This window comes from Canis lupus, chromosome 3 (assembly GCF_048164855.1).
Source record: "Canis lupus baileyi chromosome 3, mCanLup2.hap1, whole genome shotgun sequence".
Lineage (NCBI taxonomy): Eukaryota > Metazoa > Chordata > Mammalia > Carnivora > Canidae > Canis > Canis lupus.
In genome coordinates this window covers 43,564,480-43,582,706 of record NC_132840.1, presented here as the reverse complement: position 1 = coordinate 43,582,706, position 18,227 = coordinate 43,564,480, and the positions used below count along the sequence as shown (strand labels likewise).

At 39.2% G+C, this 18,227-nt stretch overlaps 2 protein-coding genes across 12 annotated transcripts in view; one reads left to right on the top strand and one right to left on the bottom strand.

The window, feature by feature from the left end:
* Window positions 1-2,027, top strand: part of JAK1 (Janus kinase 1) — a 156,105-nt gene extending 154,078 nt beyond the window's left edge. For all 8 annotated transcript variants that reach the window (XM_072820623.1, XM_072820626.1, XM_072820621.1 and 5 more), the window contains one exon: window positions 826-2,027. In XM_072820623.1, coding sequence (XP_072676724.1) covers window positions 826-921 — 96 coding nt within the window. In that variant the 3' untranslated portion in view covers window positions 922-2,027. The remainder of the gene's footprint in view (window positions 1-825) is intronic.
* RAVER2 (ribonucleoprotein, PTB binding 2) overlaps window positions 1-18,227 on the bottom strand; it is a 98,741-nt gene that overhangs the window by 5,207 nt on the left and 75,307 nt on the right. Inside the window, exon 12 of one of the 4 annotated variants that reach the window (XR_012028208.1) lies at window positions 2,768-4,062. Coding sequence is in view for 1 of the 4 variants with exons in the window: in XM_072820629.1 (XP_072676730.1) it covers window positions 3,916-4,062 (147 nt within the window). In the remaining 3 variants the exon portion in view is untranslated. Of the gene's footprint in view, window positions 1-2,023; window positions 4,063-18,227 lie in introns of those variants that run through there. The other 3 variants (XM_072820629.1, XR_012028209.1, XM_072820630.1) reach the window with 3 other exon arrangements.

Sequence of the window (18,227 nt, the reverse complement as noted above, 5' to 3'; positions counted from 1 at the left end):
GGTCATTTTACAGTAATAAACTCAATTTGTGTGGTGTTGTTAAGGCTTGAGTTATCCAGCAAGTGTTCAGGGGTAGGGTTGAAGTGGGAAGAAATAATTTTCTGAAGCTGAATTTCAGATCAAACCTCTTTGATCTGATGAAAAATCATCTTTTGGGGCAAATGACAGCCATAAGTTATGTTTAAAGTAAGAATTCCATCCAGAAGTGGGCTGACCTCACTGAGCACCCTAAAGGAACATATTCTGGTGGAGCCTGATTGTGACAAGTACATATAGAGTTGACCCTTCCCCCACACGAGAGTAGGGGCACTGACCTCCTACACATTTGAAAATCTGAATGTAACTTTTGATTACCCAAACTTAAGTCTGCTGTTGACCAGGAGGCTTACTGATTACAAGAGAAAAAAATGGTAAGAGAAAATACATTTATAGCACTGTATCGTATTTATTGAAAAAACAATGTATAACTGGACCTTGCACAGTTCAAATCCATGTCGTTCAAGAGTCAGCTGTAATTGCATTTTAGTCAGTAGCATTTATGACTAAATCACTTTAGTTTTCTAGACTATTTGAGATGTACTTAGAGTCTACATGGAGATGTAATGACCTGGACTTTTTGGAAGGTCGAGTCGTGAGCTTCTCAAGATATAGGAAATGTGATGAGCACTGTGTGTTAGATGCAACTGATGAATTACTGAAAACTACATCTGAAACTAATGATAGGAAATGTGACACCTATCATTTGTAAATAATATTTTGAATAATAAGGAAAGTCTTTTACATTTCCCAAAAAGTGTTTAACTTGATTTTTCCCCCTTCTTACAGGTTTATCAACTTATGAGAAAATGCTGGGAATTCCAGCCATCTAATCGGACAACTTTTCAGAACCTTATTGAAGGATTTGAAGCACTTTTAAAATAAGCATGAATAACATTCAAACTCCTGTGTACCAAGTCCTCCTTCCCCAACCAATACCCAAGCCATTTAAAAGAATTTTTAATGCAAAAAAATTTGTATTTGGGTATGTAAGGCACACTGTGGTGCTTATTATGCATAAGTATTTTCCTCTTTAAATTTGGCACCAATAACAAATAAGGACAACCAAAACAATAGAAGGCACTTAAGCACTCCTCCTTTTGGAAAGAACATATACCACCATTTTGTTTGGCTAGCTTCCCATCACAATTGAGCACCAGAAAACACAAAGAGCAGCCAGAAGCACTTGTTCCCAGCTGCCAGTAGATCTGAAATGCTTTCCTGGCAGATAAAGATTGATGGACTTAGCCAATACTCCAGCATACCCTCAAATTTCAATATCTATACAGTGATAAACCAAGCATTCTTGAAATATTAGATACTAGTTAGTAGACTATTGTTTCTATACAAAGATGAGTGTATTCCCGTCACCAGTAGGATTTAAACTTTGAGTTATTTCTTCAGTGGCTTTGCTCCTGTCCCCGTGGGTGACCAGCACTATGGATTTTTGAGAAAACTGGGCAGACCCAGGGGGAAAGCTGTGGAATAGATACTTTGCTGCATGTTAATTCTTGAGAACCAAGCCTGTGCCAGTGCTTTCCTAAACAATATAAAGATCTCAGATACTATCATACGTGCTTTTAAGAAATATTCATGTATATCCTTTTATAACTCTACCACTTGTTCCAGCATTGGTTTTGGATGCTGTATGCAACCAGTCAGTGTTCTATTAGACAGTGTTCAGTTTGCTTGGAGGTAGCTGGGTAATCAAAAATGTCTACTCTCTGATTCAATGTGAACCATAAGAACTTTATGACCAAGAGTCTGAAAAAACTTTCTGTTAATGCTGTCTAGCATTTGTTTGATATCATTACTTTTCACCTTTTGAGCCTGAAAAAGAGTTCTGGATTGATGCAATGGCAACAATAAACTTGCCATTTAAATTTATTCAATAACCCTACATCACCAAGGTGTCTGTCTGTGTCAAACCTGTGGCTACTCTATATGCACTTTGTTTACTCTTTATACAAATAAATATACTAGAGACTTCACATGCATATGCCTTTTAATATTAAGATTTCATTTTCAAAGCATTCAAACAATTTGTTTACATAGAAAAATAACAGTATAGACTTTGCAGGGGGAGTTTGGTAATAGTCCTTATTACAAACGCCATTTGATTTGTACTTATCTATTCTGTCCAATGATAATGGGCACAAGCCCATACAGATGGCAGGTCCACATGTGTTATAATCCAAAATATCTTGGTTTTTTCAACCTCTTCCTGTTTCATTTTTCAGCTCTGATTTAAAACTCACCATCTTCTGTTTATATTATCAGAAAGGTGTGACTAAGCATTGAAGATTTTCAATGCAATAGGAAATGGAAAGGAAAAGTGCAGAACATGGAGAAACCATTATTCATCTGCTGAGTCATAACTGAGTGATGCTAGTCCTTAGAAGTTAACTTTGTCACTTTAGAAGTTAATAACATATGAAATAGGCCAATTGCTTTAGGTAAGAGTCAAAAATAAGTTTCCTGAATTAGATTTAATTATCTGATTTCAAAAACACTAGGATCATTGAGATTCGTAATGAGGAATAAACTTGAAAATTTCTAGATGGCAAAGGATTACTCGTGTTTAATACCAAAGTCTTCAGGAAATGGTGATGTCAAAAGTAATATGCAATGAATGCAATTCTTGCCAAATTGAGTTAAACAGCTGAGATAATTTTTCAGCCTAACACTACACAAGACTAAGAGACAAAGCAGAAAGTGAGGTATAACTTACTAGCTCCGAGTTGTTACACTCTTACTTCATAATGTTCCTTCAGAAAGAGCAGTATAGACTGTATGGTGGAAATAGGACATTCAAGGATCAAAACAGGCCTTGTTCATCACTAGTTTATGCCATAAAATCAGACTCAGAAACCGACATCACTTGCCACCCACTAGCCTGTTGCAGAAGTTAAAGGATTAGGGAATTAGTGCTCCTAGAGCAGGGTCAGCACACATTCCCCCATCAAGGGCCAGAGAGTAAATATTTTAGGCTTTGCAGACCAGATGGTCTCTGTTACAGCTACTCAGCACAGCCACTACAGCACACCAGGAACCACATACAGTATGTAAATGAATGAGCATATTTGTGTTCCAATAAAATTTTATATATGGACACTGAAATTTAAATTTCATAGTACTTAATTCAAATCTGTTCTACTTCATTTAAAAATGTAAACATCATTCTTAGCTTGCAGACAATATAAAAACAGGTGAAGAACTGAACTTAACCTCAGGGTGTAGTCTGCCAACCCCTGAAATTATTCACTAAAGCTACTTTAAAAAAAAATAGCTTGTTTTTCACAAAAAGTATAAATGGTAGATAACATTAAAAGTAAAGCATCTGTTGTTGTGTAGAACTTGGACATCACTCTGGGTTTTATATTTCAGGGTTAGCTGATGTGGGGGTAATTATTTAGTTTGTATGTAGAGCATCTTTATAACATTACCACCACTGCATTTTGTAGTTGCACTCGTTTGTTCTAGGAAAAGTAGATTGAAATGCACATTGGCATAAAAAAAACTCATTCTTCTAAGGCTCAGGAAACAGGACTGTTTCCCAGTTATTGCTTCATACTTTTATATATGGTGTCAAAATTATTCCCAGTCCTAAATAAGGAATATTGGAACATTGTTAATTTCTCCAATGGCTATAAGTTAATACCAATTAAGATGCATCTAATTCTAATGGAAAATGTCCTCAATTGTCTTATTGCTACTTAGTTTTTATTTGGCAATTCTGCTTGCTGCACAATACAGTTCCTTCTGGGAAATTAGAAACCCGTATTGAAAGGATATGGCTAGTCTGAATGTAGTTAAGGCAGCGATGAACAGCAGAGATACTGCAAAAAACCTTATGAGATTATATGGAGAGAACTTAGCTCAGTATACACGCTTCTTCTTTAAGTACGTTTCCATGTAATATGCTCCTGTGCCCTGAGAATGCTGGTCGGCAAATTCCACGGAACCACCTTCTGGGGCAGAGATGAGATATGATGAGCCTCGCTTTTCATTTCTTAAAGATGATACCTATGAGAAAAATCACAACGCTAATATCTAAATTAAAAATTGGTTTATTCATTAAAGATGTTTATAAGAAAAGCAACTCTACTTCTGATTTAGTCTAAAAACAATAGGATAAAAAGCAAATCTATTAAAGACTTTACTATTCTTATACCAAAATCACTTGTGGAACTTTTAAAAAATACAAACCAGCCTCTGAGTGCCCTTTCTCCTCCACCCCCAATATTTGGGGGAAAGAAGAAAAGCAATTGCAGTTGCTTCTGCCACTTAGCATAAACTCCACTGAGTCCGAATACCAGTAGTAGATGTCAGTATTCCTCTGAAAAACATGAGTGGCTGAGAAATCGAACTGCATATCAAATTAGATGGTGGGTCTATGTTGTAACAAAAGTGGAAACACACTAGTAGATGTAAAAACACAAGTGGTTCCAGACCCAAGTGGAACACAGGCGTGCACAGGGAATTCAAGACAGTTTCCAGAGCTCAGAGGAAGATGGCCAAATAGGAAGATCCTAAGTTTGCCTCATCCCACAAAGGCAACAACATCATCTATGCAGCTAATTCTGAATATGACCTGAAGACTAACAGATCTTCCACAGCTCATAGCAGAGAGAAGGCTACATTGCAAAGGGTAGGAGGAGCAGAAATGCGACATGGAACCAAATCCCAGCACAACTATCCACAAATAGGAGGGACATCGTAAGCACAGAAGAGCAAGGAGATCAGAGCCCACACTGAGTATATCCCCAGCCCTCAGGACCGGCACTGGGAAGGGGAGTATCCACACATCTGGCTCTCAGAATCAACAAAGCTTAACTTCAGGAGAGCTGGAGGGCTGTAAGAAACTGAGTCTCCACCCTTAAAAAACCAAGAAGCTAAATAACAGCCCAAGCTTGAAAGACATAGTTTGAAAAGTACCAGACTATATGGAGATCCTACTAATTTCAGGATACGTGCCAGTGGGATAGGGAGCTGCAGTTTTCTTTAGAAATGAAAGTGCTGGAAGGAACCATTTTTCTACACTTTCCCCAGCTTAGACAGCCAGAGGCTTTCAGGAGTTTCTAGCACTCTTCATCTGCCTTGCTAGCACTACATGCACCATTATGTCATTCCTCTGTGGACCTTCCCTGGGCAGGGGGCAAGGGAGGGATGCAAACTCTCCCTACCAGCACCCATGCCATCGTCACAGTGGCTCATTACTATGTAGATAGCTGGGCTGAGTGCCAACCCTGCCTACCAGCGAGCCCATGGTGGCTGCAGCTAGGCCTCTAAGCCAGCAGCACAGGGAACAAACCCCAGCCACACAGGAGTGCACATGTAGCCCACACAGGGAACACCCCTGAAGTGGTTGGTTCTAGTGACTAGGGATAGTTTACAGCAGAGTCCCTTCTACAGAAAGCCACTACTTTCAAGATCAGGAAACATAGCTGACCTACTTAATACATAGACAAAATGACACAGGAGATGTCCCAAATGAAAGATGACAAAAATCAGAGAAAAAGAGCTAAACAAAATAGAGATAAGCAGTATGCCTGATAGAGTTCAAAGTAAGGGTCATAAAGCTAATGGATTTAAAAGAATGGATGAACTCAATACTTCAACAGAGAAAAAATAAAAACCAGAGATGAGAATACAACAGCTGATATGAGCAATAGACTAGTAGAATGAACAGATTAGAGGATGCAGAAAAATGGATCAGGGATCTAGAAGACAGGATAACAGGAAGCAACCAAGCTGAAGAGCAAAAAGAATAATGACGGATTAAGAGACCTCTGCAACATCATCACCATAATATTCACATTATAGGGGTCCCAGAAGGAGAAGAGAGAGAAGGGGGCAGAATAACATCTGGAAACTTTCCTAAGCTGGGGAAGGACACAGAAACTCCAGTCCAGGAAACACAGCCCCAAACAAGATGAACCCAAGGATATCCACACCAATACTGTTAATTAAATTGGCAAGCAAACAGTTACAAGGAAGACTCCCATAGGGCTATCATCTGATTTTTCAGTAGAAACTTTATAGTCCAGAGTGAGTGGCATGATACAACTAAGGTGCCTAAAGGATAAAATCTACAACCAAGAACACTGTATTTGGCCTTAGAAGAAATGTCAAAGGGAATTCTATAAATGGAAAGAAAAGGCCATAACTAGCTGAAAATTACAAAGGGAAAAACTTTTGCTGGTAAAAGTAAACATATAGTAAAAGTAGTAGATCAATCACAAAGCTAGTAAGGAAATTAAAACACAAAGTAGTAACAAATTATATACACAAAAATTAGTCAAGAGATACACAAAATAAAAAGATACAGAATAAGACAATGTATACATAAAATGTGGAAGGAGTAAAAATTTCATGCTTTTAGAATGTATTTGAAAAGTGACCATCAACTCAATGTAGACTGCTGTACACACATAGGATGTTGTCTATGAACCCAATGGTAACTAAACCCCTGTAATAGAGAGGAATCTAAGCATAACATTAAAGAAAGCCATCAAACCACAAAGGAGAGCAAGAGAGAAAGGAACAGAAAAAAGTTAAAATGACAGTACATATCATTAATTACATTATTTTTAAAATAAATTATTTTGTTGAAATATCTTTTAAAAAAATTTATCCATCCATTTGACAGAGGAAGAGAGAGAGTACAAGCAGTGAGGACAACAGGCAGAAGGAGAGGGAGAAGCAGGATCCCCACCGAGCAGGGAGCCTGATGTAGTGTTCTATCAGAGGACCCTGGGATCATGACCTGAGCTGAAGGCAGATGCTTAACCATCCAGGCTCCCCCATCAGTAATTTTATTATTTTTTTAAAGATTTTATTCATGAAAGACACAGAGTGGAGAGAGAGGCAGAAATACAGGCAGAGGTGGACTAGATGCTCCAATCAGAAGACACAGAATGGATAAAAAGAACAAGACCCAAAGACCCATCTATATGTTGCCTATAAAAGACTCACTTTAGACCTAAGGACATATACAGACTAAAATGACGATACAGGGACGCCTGGGTGGCTCAGCGGTTAGCGTCTGCCTTTGGCTCTGGGTATGATCCCGTGGTCCTAGGATCGAGTCCCACACCGGGCTCCCTGCATTAAGCCTGCTCCTTCCTCTGCCTATGTCTCTGCCTCTCTCCCTCTGTGTCTCTCATATAAATAAATAAAATCCTTAAAAAAATAATAAAATGAAGATACAGAAAAAAATTATTTCATGTAAATGGAAGCCAACCCCCCCCCCCCCACCAACACAACAAACCCCACAACTGGGATATTAAGACTCAGATAAAATGGACTTTAAAACAAGGACTATCACAGGAGGAAAAAAAAAAGTGATTACATATTGTTAAAAGGATCAATCGAAGAAATATAACAATTGTAAATATTTATGCACCCAACTTAGGAACAACTAACTATATAAAACAAGTATTAACAGACATAAAGGGAAAAACTGACAGTAATATAATAATAATAGGGAATGTTAACACACTTACATCAATGGATAGGTCATCCAGATGGAAAAATGAATAAGGAAACAATGCCTTTGAATACAACTTTAGATCAGAGGGACCTAACAGATATTAGAACATTCCACCCCAAAAGAGCAGAATATTCAAGGGCATGTGGAGCATCCTTCAAGGTATATAGGCCACAAAACAAGTCTCAATAAATTTAAGAAAACATATATCAAATACCTTTTCTGATCAGGACAGTATAAAACTAGAAATTAGAAGAAAAAAACTGGAAGAAACACAAACACATGTAGGCTAACATGTTATTAAACAACCAGTAAGTCAATGAAGAAATCAAAAAAGGATATCAGAAAACTAGCTGGACACAAATGAAAATGGAGACCCTACAGTTCAAAATCTTTAGGATGCAGCTTAAAGCAGTTCTAAGAGGGAAGTTCACAGCAATGCAGGCCTACCTCAAGAAACAAGAAAAACTTTCAAGTCAATAATTTAACCTTATGCTTAAAGGAACTAGAATAAGAAGAATAAAGCCCAAAGTTAGTAGAAAGAAGGAAATAATAAAGATCAGAATGGAAAGAAATGAAATAAGTCCTTAAACAATAAGATCAATGAGACTAAGGAACTTGTTCTCTGAAAAGAAACAAAATTGACAAGCCATTAGCCAACTAATCAATAAAAAAACTGAAAATTGAAAATGAAAGTTACAATGGATACCTCAGAAATACAAAAAATACAAAAAATAATTACTACAGAAAATTATATGCCAACAAATTGGACAAACTATAAGAAATAAATTCCTAGAAACATATAATCTTCCAAGACTGTATCAGAAAGAAATGGTAAATCTGAATAGACCAATTACTAGTAAGAAAGTTGAATGGCAAAAAATTCCCAACAAGTCTAAGACCAGGTGGCTTTACAGGTGAATTCTACCAAATATTTGAAGAAGCGTTAACACCTATTCTCAAACTATTCCCCAAAATGGAAGAGGTAGGGATGCTTTCAAGTTCATTCAAATGGCCAGCATTACTCTGATACCAAAACCAAAGATATTACCAAAAAACAAAACTGCAGGCCAGTATCCTTTATAGACATAGTTGCAAAAATTGTCAACAAAGTAATAGCAAGCTAAATTCCAAAATACATTAAGAAGACCATACAACACTACCATCAAGTGGGATTTATTCCAAGGATGCAAGGATGGCTCAATATATACCAATCAATGTGATATACCACACATAGAAATGGAAGGATCAAAATCATATGATCATCTCAATAGATGCAGAAAAAGTATTTGACAAAATTCAACATAAATTCATGATAAAAACTCAACAGAGTGGGTATGGAGAGAACATAACATAATAAGGGCCATATATGACAACCCACAGCTAACATCATACTCAATATTGAAAAACAGAGCTTTTCCTCTAAGATCAGGAACAAGACAAGGATGTCCACTTTGCCACTTTTATTCAATGTCCTAGCAATTGCAATCAGATAAGAAAAAGAAAAGGCATTCAAATTGATAAGAAGTTAAACTGCCAAGATCCGGAGAGAACAGGATACTCTATGTAGAAAACTTAAAGACTCAACCAAAACTTACTAGAATTAATAAATGAATTCAGGGGTGCCTGGGTGGCTGAGTCAGTTGAATATCCAACTCTTGATTTTGGCTCAGGTCATTATCTTTATGAGGTCAAGCCCTACATCAGGCCCTATGCTGGATGTGGAGCCTGCTTAGGATTTTCTCTCACCCTCTCCCTCTGTCCCTCCTCCTTCTACACTCTTTCTTTAGCTAAAATAATTCTTTCTCTAAAATAAATCTTTAAAAAAATAAAAATTCAGAAAAGTTGTATAATATAAAATCAATATACAGAAATATGTTGCATTTCTATACACTAATAATGAAATAGCAGAAGGGGAAATAAAAATAATTCCCATTTGCAATTACATCAAAAGAATCAAATATCTAGGATTAAATTTAACCATGGAGGTGAAAGACCTATCTTCTGAAAACTATCAGAAGACCATATCTTCTGAAAACTATAAGACACTGATGACAGAACTCAAGATGACACAAATACATGGAAAAATATACCATGCTCATGGATTTGAAGAAGTCTTAAAATGTCCATAATACCCAATGCAATCTACCAAATTAATGCAATCTCTATCAAAATATCAACAGTATTGGGATGCCTGGGTGGCTCAGCAGTTGAGCATATCTGCCTTTGGCTCAGGGCGTGATCCTGGGGAGTACCAGGATCGAGTCCCACATCGGGTTCCCTGCATGGAGCCTACTTCTCCCTCTGCCTATGTCTCTGCCTCTCTCTTTCTGTGTCTCTCATGAATAAATAAATAAAATCTTTAAAAATATATCAACAGTATTTTTTCAGAACTATAGCAAAAAAAAATAATCCAAAAATTTGTCTGGAACCACAAAAGACCCTAAGTAGTCAAAACAATCTTGAGAAAGAAGAACAAAAGTGAAAGTATCACAATCCCAGGTTTCAAATTATATCACAAAGCTGTAGTAATCAAAACAGCATGGTATTAGCACAAAAATAGATACATCGATCAATGGAACAGAATTGAGAGCCCAAAAATAAACCCATGTTTATGTGGTCAATTCATCTACAACAAAGAAGGCAAAAATACACAATTGAGCAAAAACCATCTCTTCCAAAAATGGTGCTGAGAAAACTGGACAACTGCATGCAAAAGAAGGACACTGGCTTACCTTCTTACATGATTCACAAAATAAATTCAAAATGGATTAAAGACCTAAATGTGAGACCTGAAACCATAAAACTCCTAAAAGAAAAAAATAGGAATCTCTCTCTCTCTCTCTCTCTCTCTTTTTTTTTTTTAAGGCAGGAATCTCTTAGATATCAAACTTCACAATATTTTTCTGGATATGTCTCCTCCAAGGAAGACAAAAGCAGAAACACTCAAAACCAAGAAACAAAAAATACAACTGGGCTTACATCAAACTAAAAAGCTTTTGCAGAGTGAAGGGAACCATCAACAAAACAAAAACCAAATCCACCTGCTCCTTCCAGCCCACTCCAAGTTACTAATGTCTCCTTAGAAGGAGTTTTTACATATATCTGTGCCCCAGCTTTTATGGCTGCCACCCAAGGGATGGTCCCTGGACTGCCTCACTCTGACAGCCAACAGAACTTCTATTCTTGAGTCCAACAGCACTGTAGCAAACAAAAAAATCTTTTTTTTTTTTTTTTTTTTTTTTTAAGCAAACAAAATTCTTAATGGATGCAGGAACATCCTATCTACCCCCCACCTATGACTATATATATGAACCCAGCACAGAGGGTACAGGCAAAAACTCCCATTTCTATCTCTCACTGGAAGAGGCTTATGTATTTTCCCAGCTGTTGCCTGAATGTTCAGGTTCTAATCAGCCTGCATCTAGGTGCTAACTGCAACTCATCCTTTTAGGTCACTGACAAGTCTTAGCACACCTTCAATTACTGAGAGTCACTAAAACAGAGGAGGAGGCTTGAACAATCACAAAAGTTTGAGGGACAACTAAGAGCTCAGACCAGGTTCACCCCCTACACGAGACCACTCTCTCAAGACTGAGAAGGGTGGCTATTTTATCTAATGTGCAGAAACACAGAGAGTCAAAGAAACAGGGAAATGCATTGCAAACAAAAGGACAAGATAAATATCCAGAAACATACTGCACTTAAACAGAGATAAGTGATTTACCTGAGAGGAGTTTGAACTGACAGTAAAAAGAAAAAGCTTAGGAAAATGTGGCATGAACAAAGGAAGAATTTCAACAGAGACAGAAAATACCTTAAAAGTACTAGAAACATCAGAGCTAAAGAATACAACTCAACTGAAAAAAAAAATTGATAGAAAGGTTCAACAGCAGACTAGATCAACCAGAAGAAAGCATTAATGAACTTGAAGACAGGTCTGTGGATTTCATCTAATCAGAGTTGGAAAAAAAAAAAAAAAGCATGAAGATTAGCTTAAGGGATATGGATCACCATCAAACAAATCAATATAGGAGGAGGGGCAAGATGGCGGAAGAGTAGGGTCCCCAAGTCACCTGTCTCCACCAAATTACCTAGAAAACCTTCAAATTATCCTGAAAATCTATGAATTCGGCCTGAGAATTAAAGAGAGAACAGCTGGAATGCTACAGTGAGAAGAGTTCGTGCTTCTATCAAGGTAGGAAGACGGGGAAAAAAGAAACAAAAGGCCTCCAAGGGGGAGGGGCCCCGCGAGGAGCCGGGCTGAGGCCGGGGCGAGTGTCCCCAGGACAGGAGAGCCCCGTCCCGGAGGAGCAGGAGCTGCACCGACCTTCCCGGGCGGAGAGGGGCTCGCAGGGAGTTGGAGCAGGACCCAGGAGGGCGGGGGTGCCCTCGGGCTCCCCGGGACAGTAACAGAGCAACTGCGCGCCCAGGAGAGTGCGCCGAGCTCCCTAAGGGCTGCAGCGCGGGCGGCGGGACCCGGAGCAGCTCGGAGGGGCTCGGGCAGAGGAAGAGGCTCTGGGCGGAGGGGCCTGCGCGGTTCCAGGAGCAGCTCGGGGGGCTCGGGCGGCGGCTCCGCAGAGGGGGAGCCCGAGCGCTCCAACAGCGCAGGCCCCGGAGCACAGGGCGCCGGGACACAGCCCAGGATCCGGCCTCCCCCGGGACAGGCAGAGGCCGGGAGGGCCCAGGACAGCGAGGACGCTCCTGCCCCAGCTGAGCAGATCAGCGGCCCCGCCCCGGAGCCTCCAGGCCCTGCAGACGGAGTAGTTCCTGCGGGGGCTGAATCCAGGTTTCCAGAGCTGCTGCAGCCACTGGGGCTGTTCCTCCTGCGGCCTCAAGGGGTAAACAACCCCCACTGAGCCCTGCACCAAGCAGGGGCACAGCAGCTCCCCCAACTGCCAACACCTGAAAATCAGCACAACAGGCCCCTCCTCCAGAAGACCAGCTAGACGGACAAGTTCCAGGGGAAGCCAAGGGACTTAAAGTACACAGAATCAGAAGATACTCCCCCGTGGTTCTTTGTTTGTTTGTTTTGTTTTGCTTTTTGATTTGTTTCCTTCCCCCACCCCCTTTTTTTTCCTTTCTTTTTCTCTTTCTCTTTTTCTTTTTTTTTCTTCCTTTTTTTTCCTCTTTCTCTTTTCTTTCCTTCTTTCTCTTTTTCTCCTTTTCTCTTTTTCCCTTTTTCTCCTTTTCCCAATACAACTTGCTTTTGGCCACTCTGCACTGAGCAAAATGACTAGAAGGAAAACCTCACCTCAAAAGAAAGAATCAGAAACAGTCCTCTCTCCCACAGAGTTACAAAATCTGGATTACAATTCAATGTCAGAAAGCCAGTTCAGAAGCACTATTATACAGCTACTGGTGGCTCTAGAAAAAAAGCATAAAGGACTCAAGAGATTTCATGACTGCAGAATTTAGAGCTAATCAGGCAGAAATTAAAAATCAATTGAATGAGATGCAATCCAAACTAGAAGTCCTAACGACGAGGGTTAACAAGGTGGAAGAACGAGTGAGTGACATAGAAGACAAGTTGATAGCAAAGAGGGAAACTGAGGAAAAAAGAGACAAAAGACCATGAAGATAGATTAAGGGAAATAAACGACAGCCTGAGGAAGAAAAACTTACGTTTAATTGGTGTTCCTGAGGGCGCCGAAAGGGACAGAGGGCTAGAATATGTATTTGAACAAATTCTAGCTGAAAACTTTCCTAATCTGGGAAGGGAAACAGGCATTCAGATCCAGGAAATAGAGAGATCCCCCCCTAAAATCAATAAAAACCGTTCAACACCTCAACATTTAATAGTGAAGCTAGCAAATTCCAAAGATAAAGAGAAGATCCTTAAAGCAGCAAGAGACAAGGAATCCCTGACTTTTATGGGGAGGAGTATTAGGGTAACAGCAGACCTCTCCACAGAGACCTGGCAGGCCAGAAAGGGCTGGCAGGATATATTCAGGGTCCTAAATGAGAAGAACATGCAACCAAGAATACTTTATCCAGCAAGGCTCTCATTCAAAATGGAAGGAGAGATAAAGAGCTTCCAAGACAGGCAGCAACTGAAAGAATATGTGACCTCCAAACCAGCTCTGCAAGAAATTTTAAGGGGGACTCTTAAAATTCCCCTTTAAGAAGAAGTTCAGTGGAACAATCCACAAAAACAAGGACTGAATAGATATCATGATGACACTAAACTCATATCTCTCAATAGTAACTCTGAATGTGAACGGGCTTAATGACCCCATCAAAAGGCGCAGGGTTTCAGACTGGATAAAAAAGCAGGACCCATCTATTTGCTGTCTACAAGAGACTCATTTCAGACAGAAGGACACCTACAGCCTGAAAATAAAAGGTTGGAGAACCATTTACCATTCGAATGGTCCTCAAAAGAAAGCAGGGGTAGCCATCCTTATATCAGATAAACTAAAATTTACCCCGAAGACTGTAGTGAGAGATGAAGAGGGACACTATATCATACTTAAAGGATCTATTCAACAAGAGGACTTAACAATCCTCAATATATATGCCCCGAATGTGGGAGCTGCCAAATATATCAATCAATTAATAACCAAAGTTAAGACACACTTAGAGAATAATACACTTACACTTGGTGACTTCAATCTAGCGCTTTCTACACTCGATAGGTCTTCTAAGCACAACATCTCCAAAGAAACGAGAGCTTTAAATGATACACTGGACCAGATGGATTTCACAGATATCTACAGAACTTTACATCCAAACTCAAATGAATACACATTCTTCTCGAGTGCACATGGAACTTTCTCCAGAATAGACTACATACTGGGTCACAAATCGGGTCTGAACCGATACCAAAAGATTGGGATCGTCCCCTGCATATTCTCAGACCATAATGCCTTGAAATTAGAACTAAATCACAACAAGAAGTTTGGAAGGACCTCAAACACGTGGAGGTTAAGAACCATCCTGCTAAAAGATGAAAGGGTCAACCAGGAAATTAAGGAAGAATTAAAAAGATTCATGGAAACTAATGAGAATGAAGATACAACCGTTCAAAATCTTTGGGATGCAGCAAAAGCAGTCCTAAGGGGGAAATACATCGCAATACAAGCATCCATTCAAAAACTGGAAAGAACTCAAATACAAAAGCTAACCTTACACATAAAGGAGCTAGAGAAAAAACAGCAAATAGATCCTACATCCAGGAGAAGAAGGGAGTTAATAAAGATTCAAGCAGAACTCAACGAAATCGAGACCAGAAGAACTGTGGAACAGATCAACAGAACCAGGAGTTGGTTCTTTGAAAGAATTAATAAGATAGATAAACCATTAGCCAGCCTTATTAAAAAGAAGAGAGAGAAGACTCAAATTAATAAAATCATGAATGAGAAAGGAGAGATCACTACCAACACCAAGGAAATACAAACGATTTTAAAAACATATTGTGAGCAGCTATACGCCAATAAATTAGGCAATCTAGAAGAAATGGACGCATTCCTGGAAAGCCACAAACTACCAAAACTGGAACAGGAAGAAATAGAAAACCTTAACAGGCCAATAACCAGGAAGGAAATTGAAGCAGTCATCAAAAACCTCCCAAGACACAGGAGTCCAGGGCCAGATGGCTTCCCAGGGGAATTTTATCAAACGTTTAAAGAAGAAACCAAACCTATTCTCCTAAAGCTGTTTGGAAAGATAGAAAGAGATGGAGTACTTCCAAATTCGTTCTATGAGGCCAGCATCACCTTAATTCCAAAACCAGAAAAGACCCCACCAAAAAGGAGAATTACAGACCAATATCTCTGATGAACATGGATGCAAAAATTCTCAACAAGATACTGGCCAATAGGATCCAACAGTACATTAAGAAAATTATTCACCACGACCAAGTAGGATTTATCCCCGGGACACAAGGCTGGTTCAACACCCGTAAAACAAAACAATCAATGTGATTCATCATATCAGCAAGAGAAAAACCAAGAACCATATGATCCTCTCATTAGATGCAGAGAAAGCATTTGACAAAATACAGCATCCATTCCTGATCAAAACTCTTCAGAGTGTAGGGATAGAGGGAACATTCCTCGACATCTTAAAAGCCATCTACGAAAAGCCCAGAGCAAATATCATTCTCAATAGGGAAGCACTGGGAGCCTTTCCCCTAAGATCAGGAACAAGACAGGGATGTCCACCTCACCACTGCTATTCAACATAGTACTGGAAGTCCTAGCCTCAGCAATCAGACAACAAAAAGACATTAAAGGCATTCAAACTGGCAAAGAAGAAGTCAAACTCTCCCTCTTCGCCGATGACATGATACTCCACATAGAAAACCCAAAAGTCTCCACCCCAAGATTGCTAGAACTCATACAGCAATTCGGTAGCGTGGCAGGATACAAAATCAATGCCCAGAAATCAGTGGCATTTCTATACACTAACAATGAGACTGAAGAAAGAGAAATTAAGGAGTCAATCCCATTTACAATTGCACCCAAAAGCAGAAGATACCTAGGAATAAACCTAACCAAAGAGGTAAAGGATCTATACCCTCAAAACTATAGAACACTTCTGAAAGAAATTGAGGAAGACACAAAGAGATGGAAAAATATTCCATGCTCATGGATTGGCAGAAATAATATTGTGAAAATGTCAATGTTACCCAGGGCAATATACACGTTTAATGCAATCCGTATCAAAATACCATGGACTTTCTTCAGAGAGTTAGAACAAATTATTTTAAGATTTGTGTGGAATCAGAAAAGACCCCGAATAGCCAGGGGAATTTTAAAAAAGAAAACCATAGCTGGGGGCATCACAATGCCAGATTTCAGGTTGTACTACAAAGCTGTGGTCATCAAGACAGTGTGGTACTGGCACGAAAACAGACACATAGATCAATGGAACAGAATAGAGAACCCAGAAGTGGACCCTGAACTTTATGGTCAACTAATATTCAATAAAGGAGGACAGACTATCCATTGGAAGAAAGACAGTCTCTTCAATAAATGGTGCTGGGAAAATTGGACATCCACATGCAGAAGAATGAAACTAGACCACTCTCTTTCACCATACACAAAGATAAACTCAAAATGGATGAAAGATCTAAATGTGAGACAAGACTCCATCAAAATCCTAGAGAAGAACACAGGCAACACCCTTTTTGAACTCGGCCACAGTAACTTCTTGCAAGATACATCCACGAAGGCAAAAGAAACAAAAGCAAAAATGAACTATTGGGACTTCATCAAGATAAGAAGCTTTTGCACAGCAAAGGATACAGTCAACAAAACTAAAAGACAACCTACAGAATGGGAGAAGATATTTGCAAATGACCTATCAGATAAAGGGCTAGTTTCCAAGATCTATAAAGAACTTATTAAACTCAACACCAAAGAAACAAACAATCCAATCATGAGATGGGCAAAAGACACGAACAGAAATCTCACAGAGGAAGACATAGACATGGCCAACACGCACATGAGAAAATGCTCTGCATCACTTGCCATCAGAGAAATACAAATCAAAACCATAATGAGATACCACCTCACACCGAGAATGGGGAAAATTAACAAGGCAGGAAACCACAAATGTTGGAGAGGATGCGGAGAAAAGGGAACCCTCTTACACTGTTGGTGGGAATGTGAACTGGTGCAGCCACTCTGGAAAACTGTGTGGAGGTTCCTCAAAGAGTTAAAAATAGACCTGCCCTATGACCCAGCAATTGCACTGTTGGGGATTTACCCCAAAGATACAGATGCAATGAAATGCCGGGACACCTGCACCCCGATGTTTCTAGCAGCAATGTCCACAATAGCCAAACTGTGGAAGGAGCCTCGGTGTCCATCGAAAGATGAGTGGATAAAGAAGATGTGGTTTATGTATACAATGGAATATTCCTCAGCCATTAGAAATGACAAATACCCACCATTTGCTTTAATGTGGATGGAACTGGAGGGTATTATGCTGAGTGAAGTAAGTCAGTCGGAGAAGGACAAACATTATATGTTCTCATTCATGTGGGGAATATAAATAATAGTGAAAGGGAATATAAGGGAAGGGAGAAGAAATGTGTGGGAAATATCAGAAAGGGAGACATAACGTAAAGACTGCTAACTCTGGGAAACGAACTAGGGGTGGTAGAAGGGGAGGAGGGCGGGGGGGTGGGAGTGATTGGGTGACGGGCACTGGGGGTTATTCTGTATGTTGGTAAATTGAACACCAATAAAAAATAAAAAAAAAAATTAAAAAATTAAAAAGTTAAAAAAATACAAAAAAAACCCAAATCAATATACACATTATAGAAGTCCCATAAGGAAAGAAGAGAGCAAGAGGAGGAGAAAGCTTTTTCAAAGAATTAATGGATGAAAATTTCTGTACCCTGAGGAAAGAAACACACAACCAGATCCATAAAGCCCAACAAGTACCAAACAAGATGAATTCAAAGAGACCTACACTGAGACATATTATAATTAAATTATTAGACATTAAATGACAAGGAGAGACTCTTAAAAGCAACAAAAGAAAAGCAAGTTATTACAGTAGGGAACCCAATTAAGACTATAAGCAGATTTTTTTTTCCTTTTCTTTTTTCTTTTCTTTTTTTTTTTTTTAGTAAATCTAACACCATAAAACTAGAAGAAAACATAGGTGGTAAGCTTCTTGGCATCAGTCTTGTGATGGTTTTTTGGGTATAAAACCAAAAGTTAAAGGAAACAAAAGCAAAAAC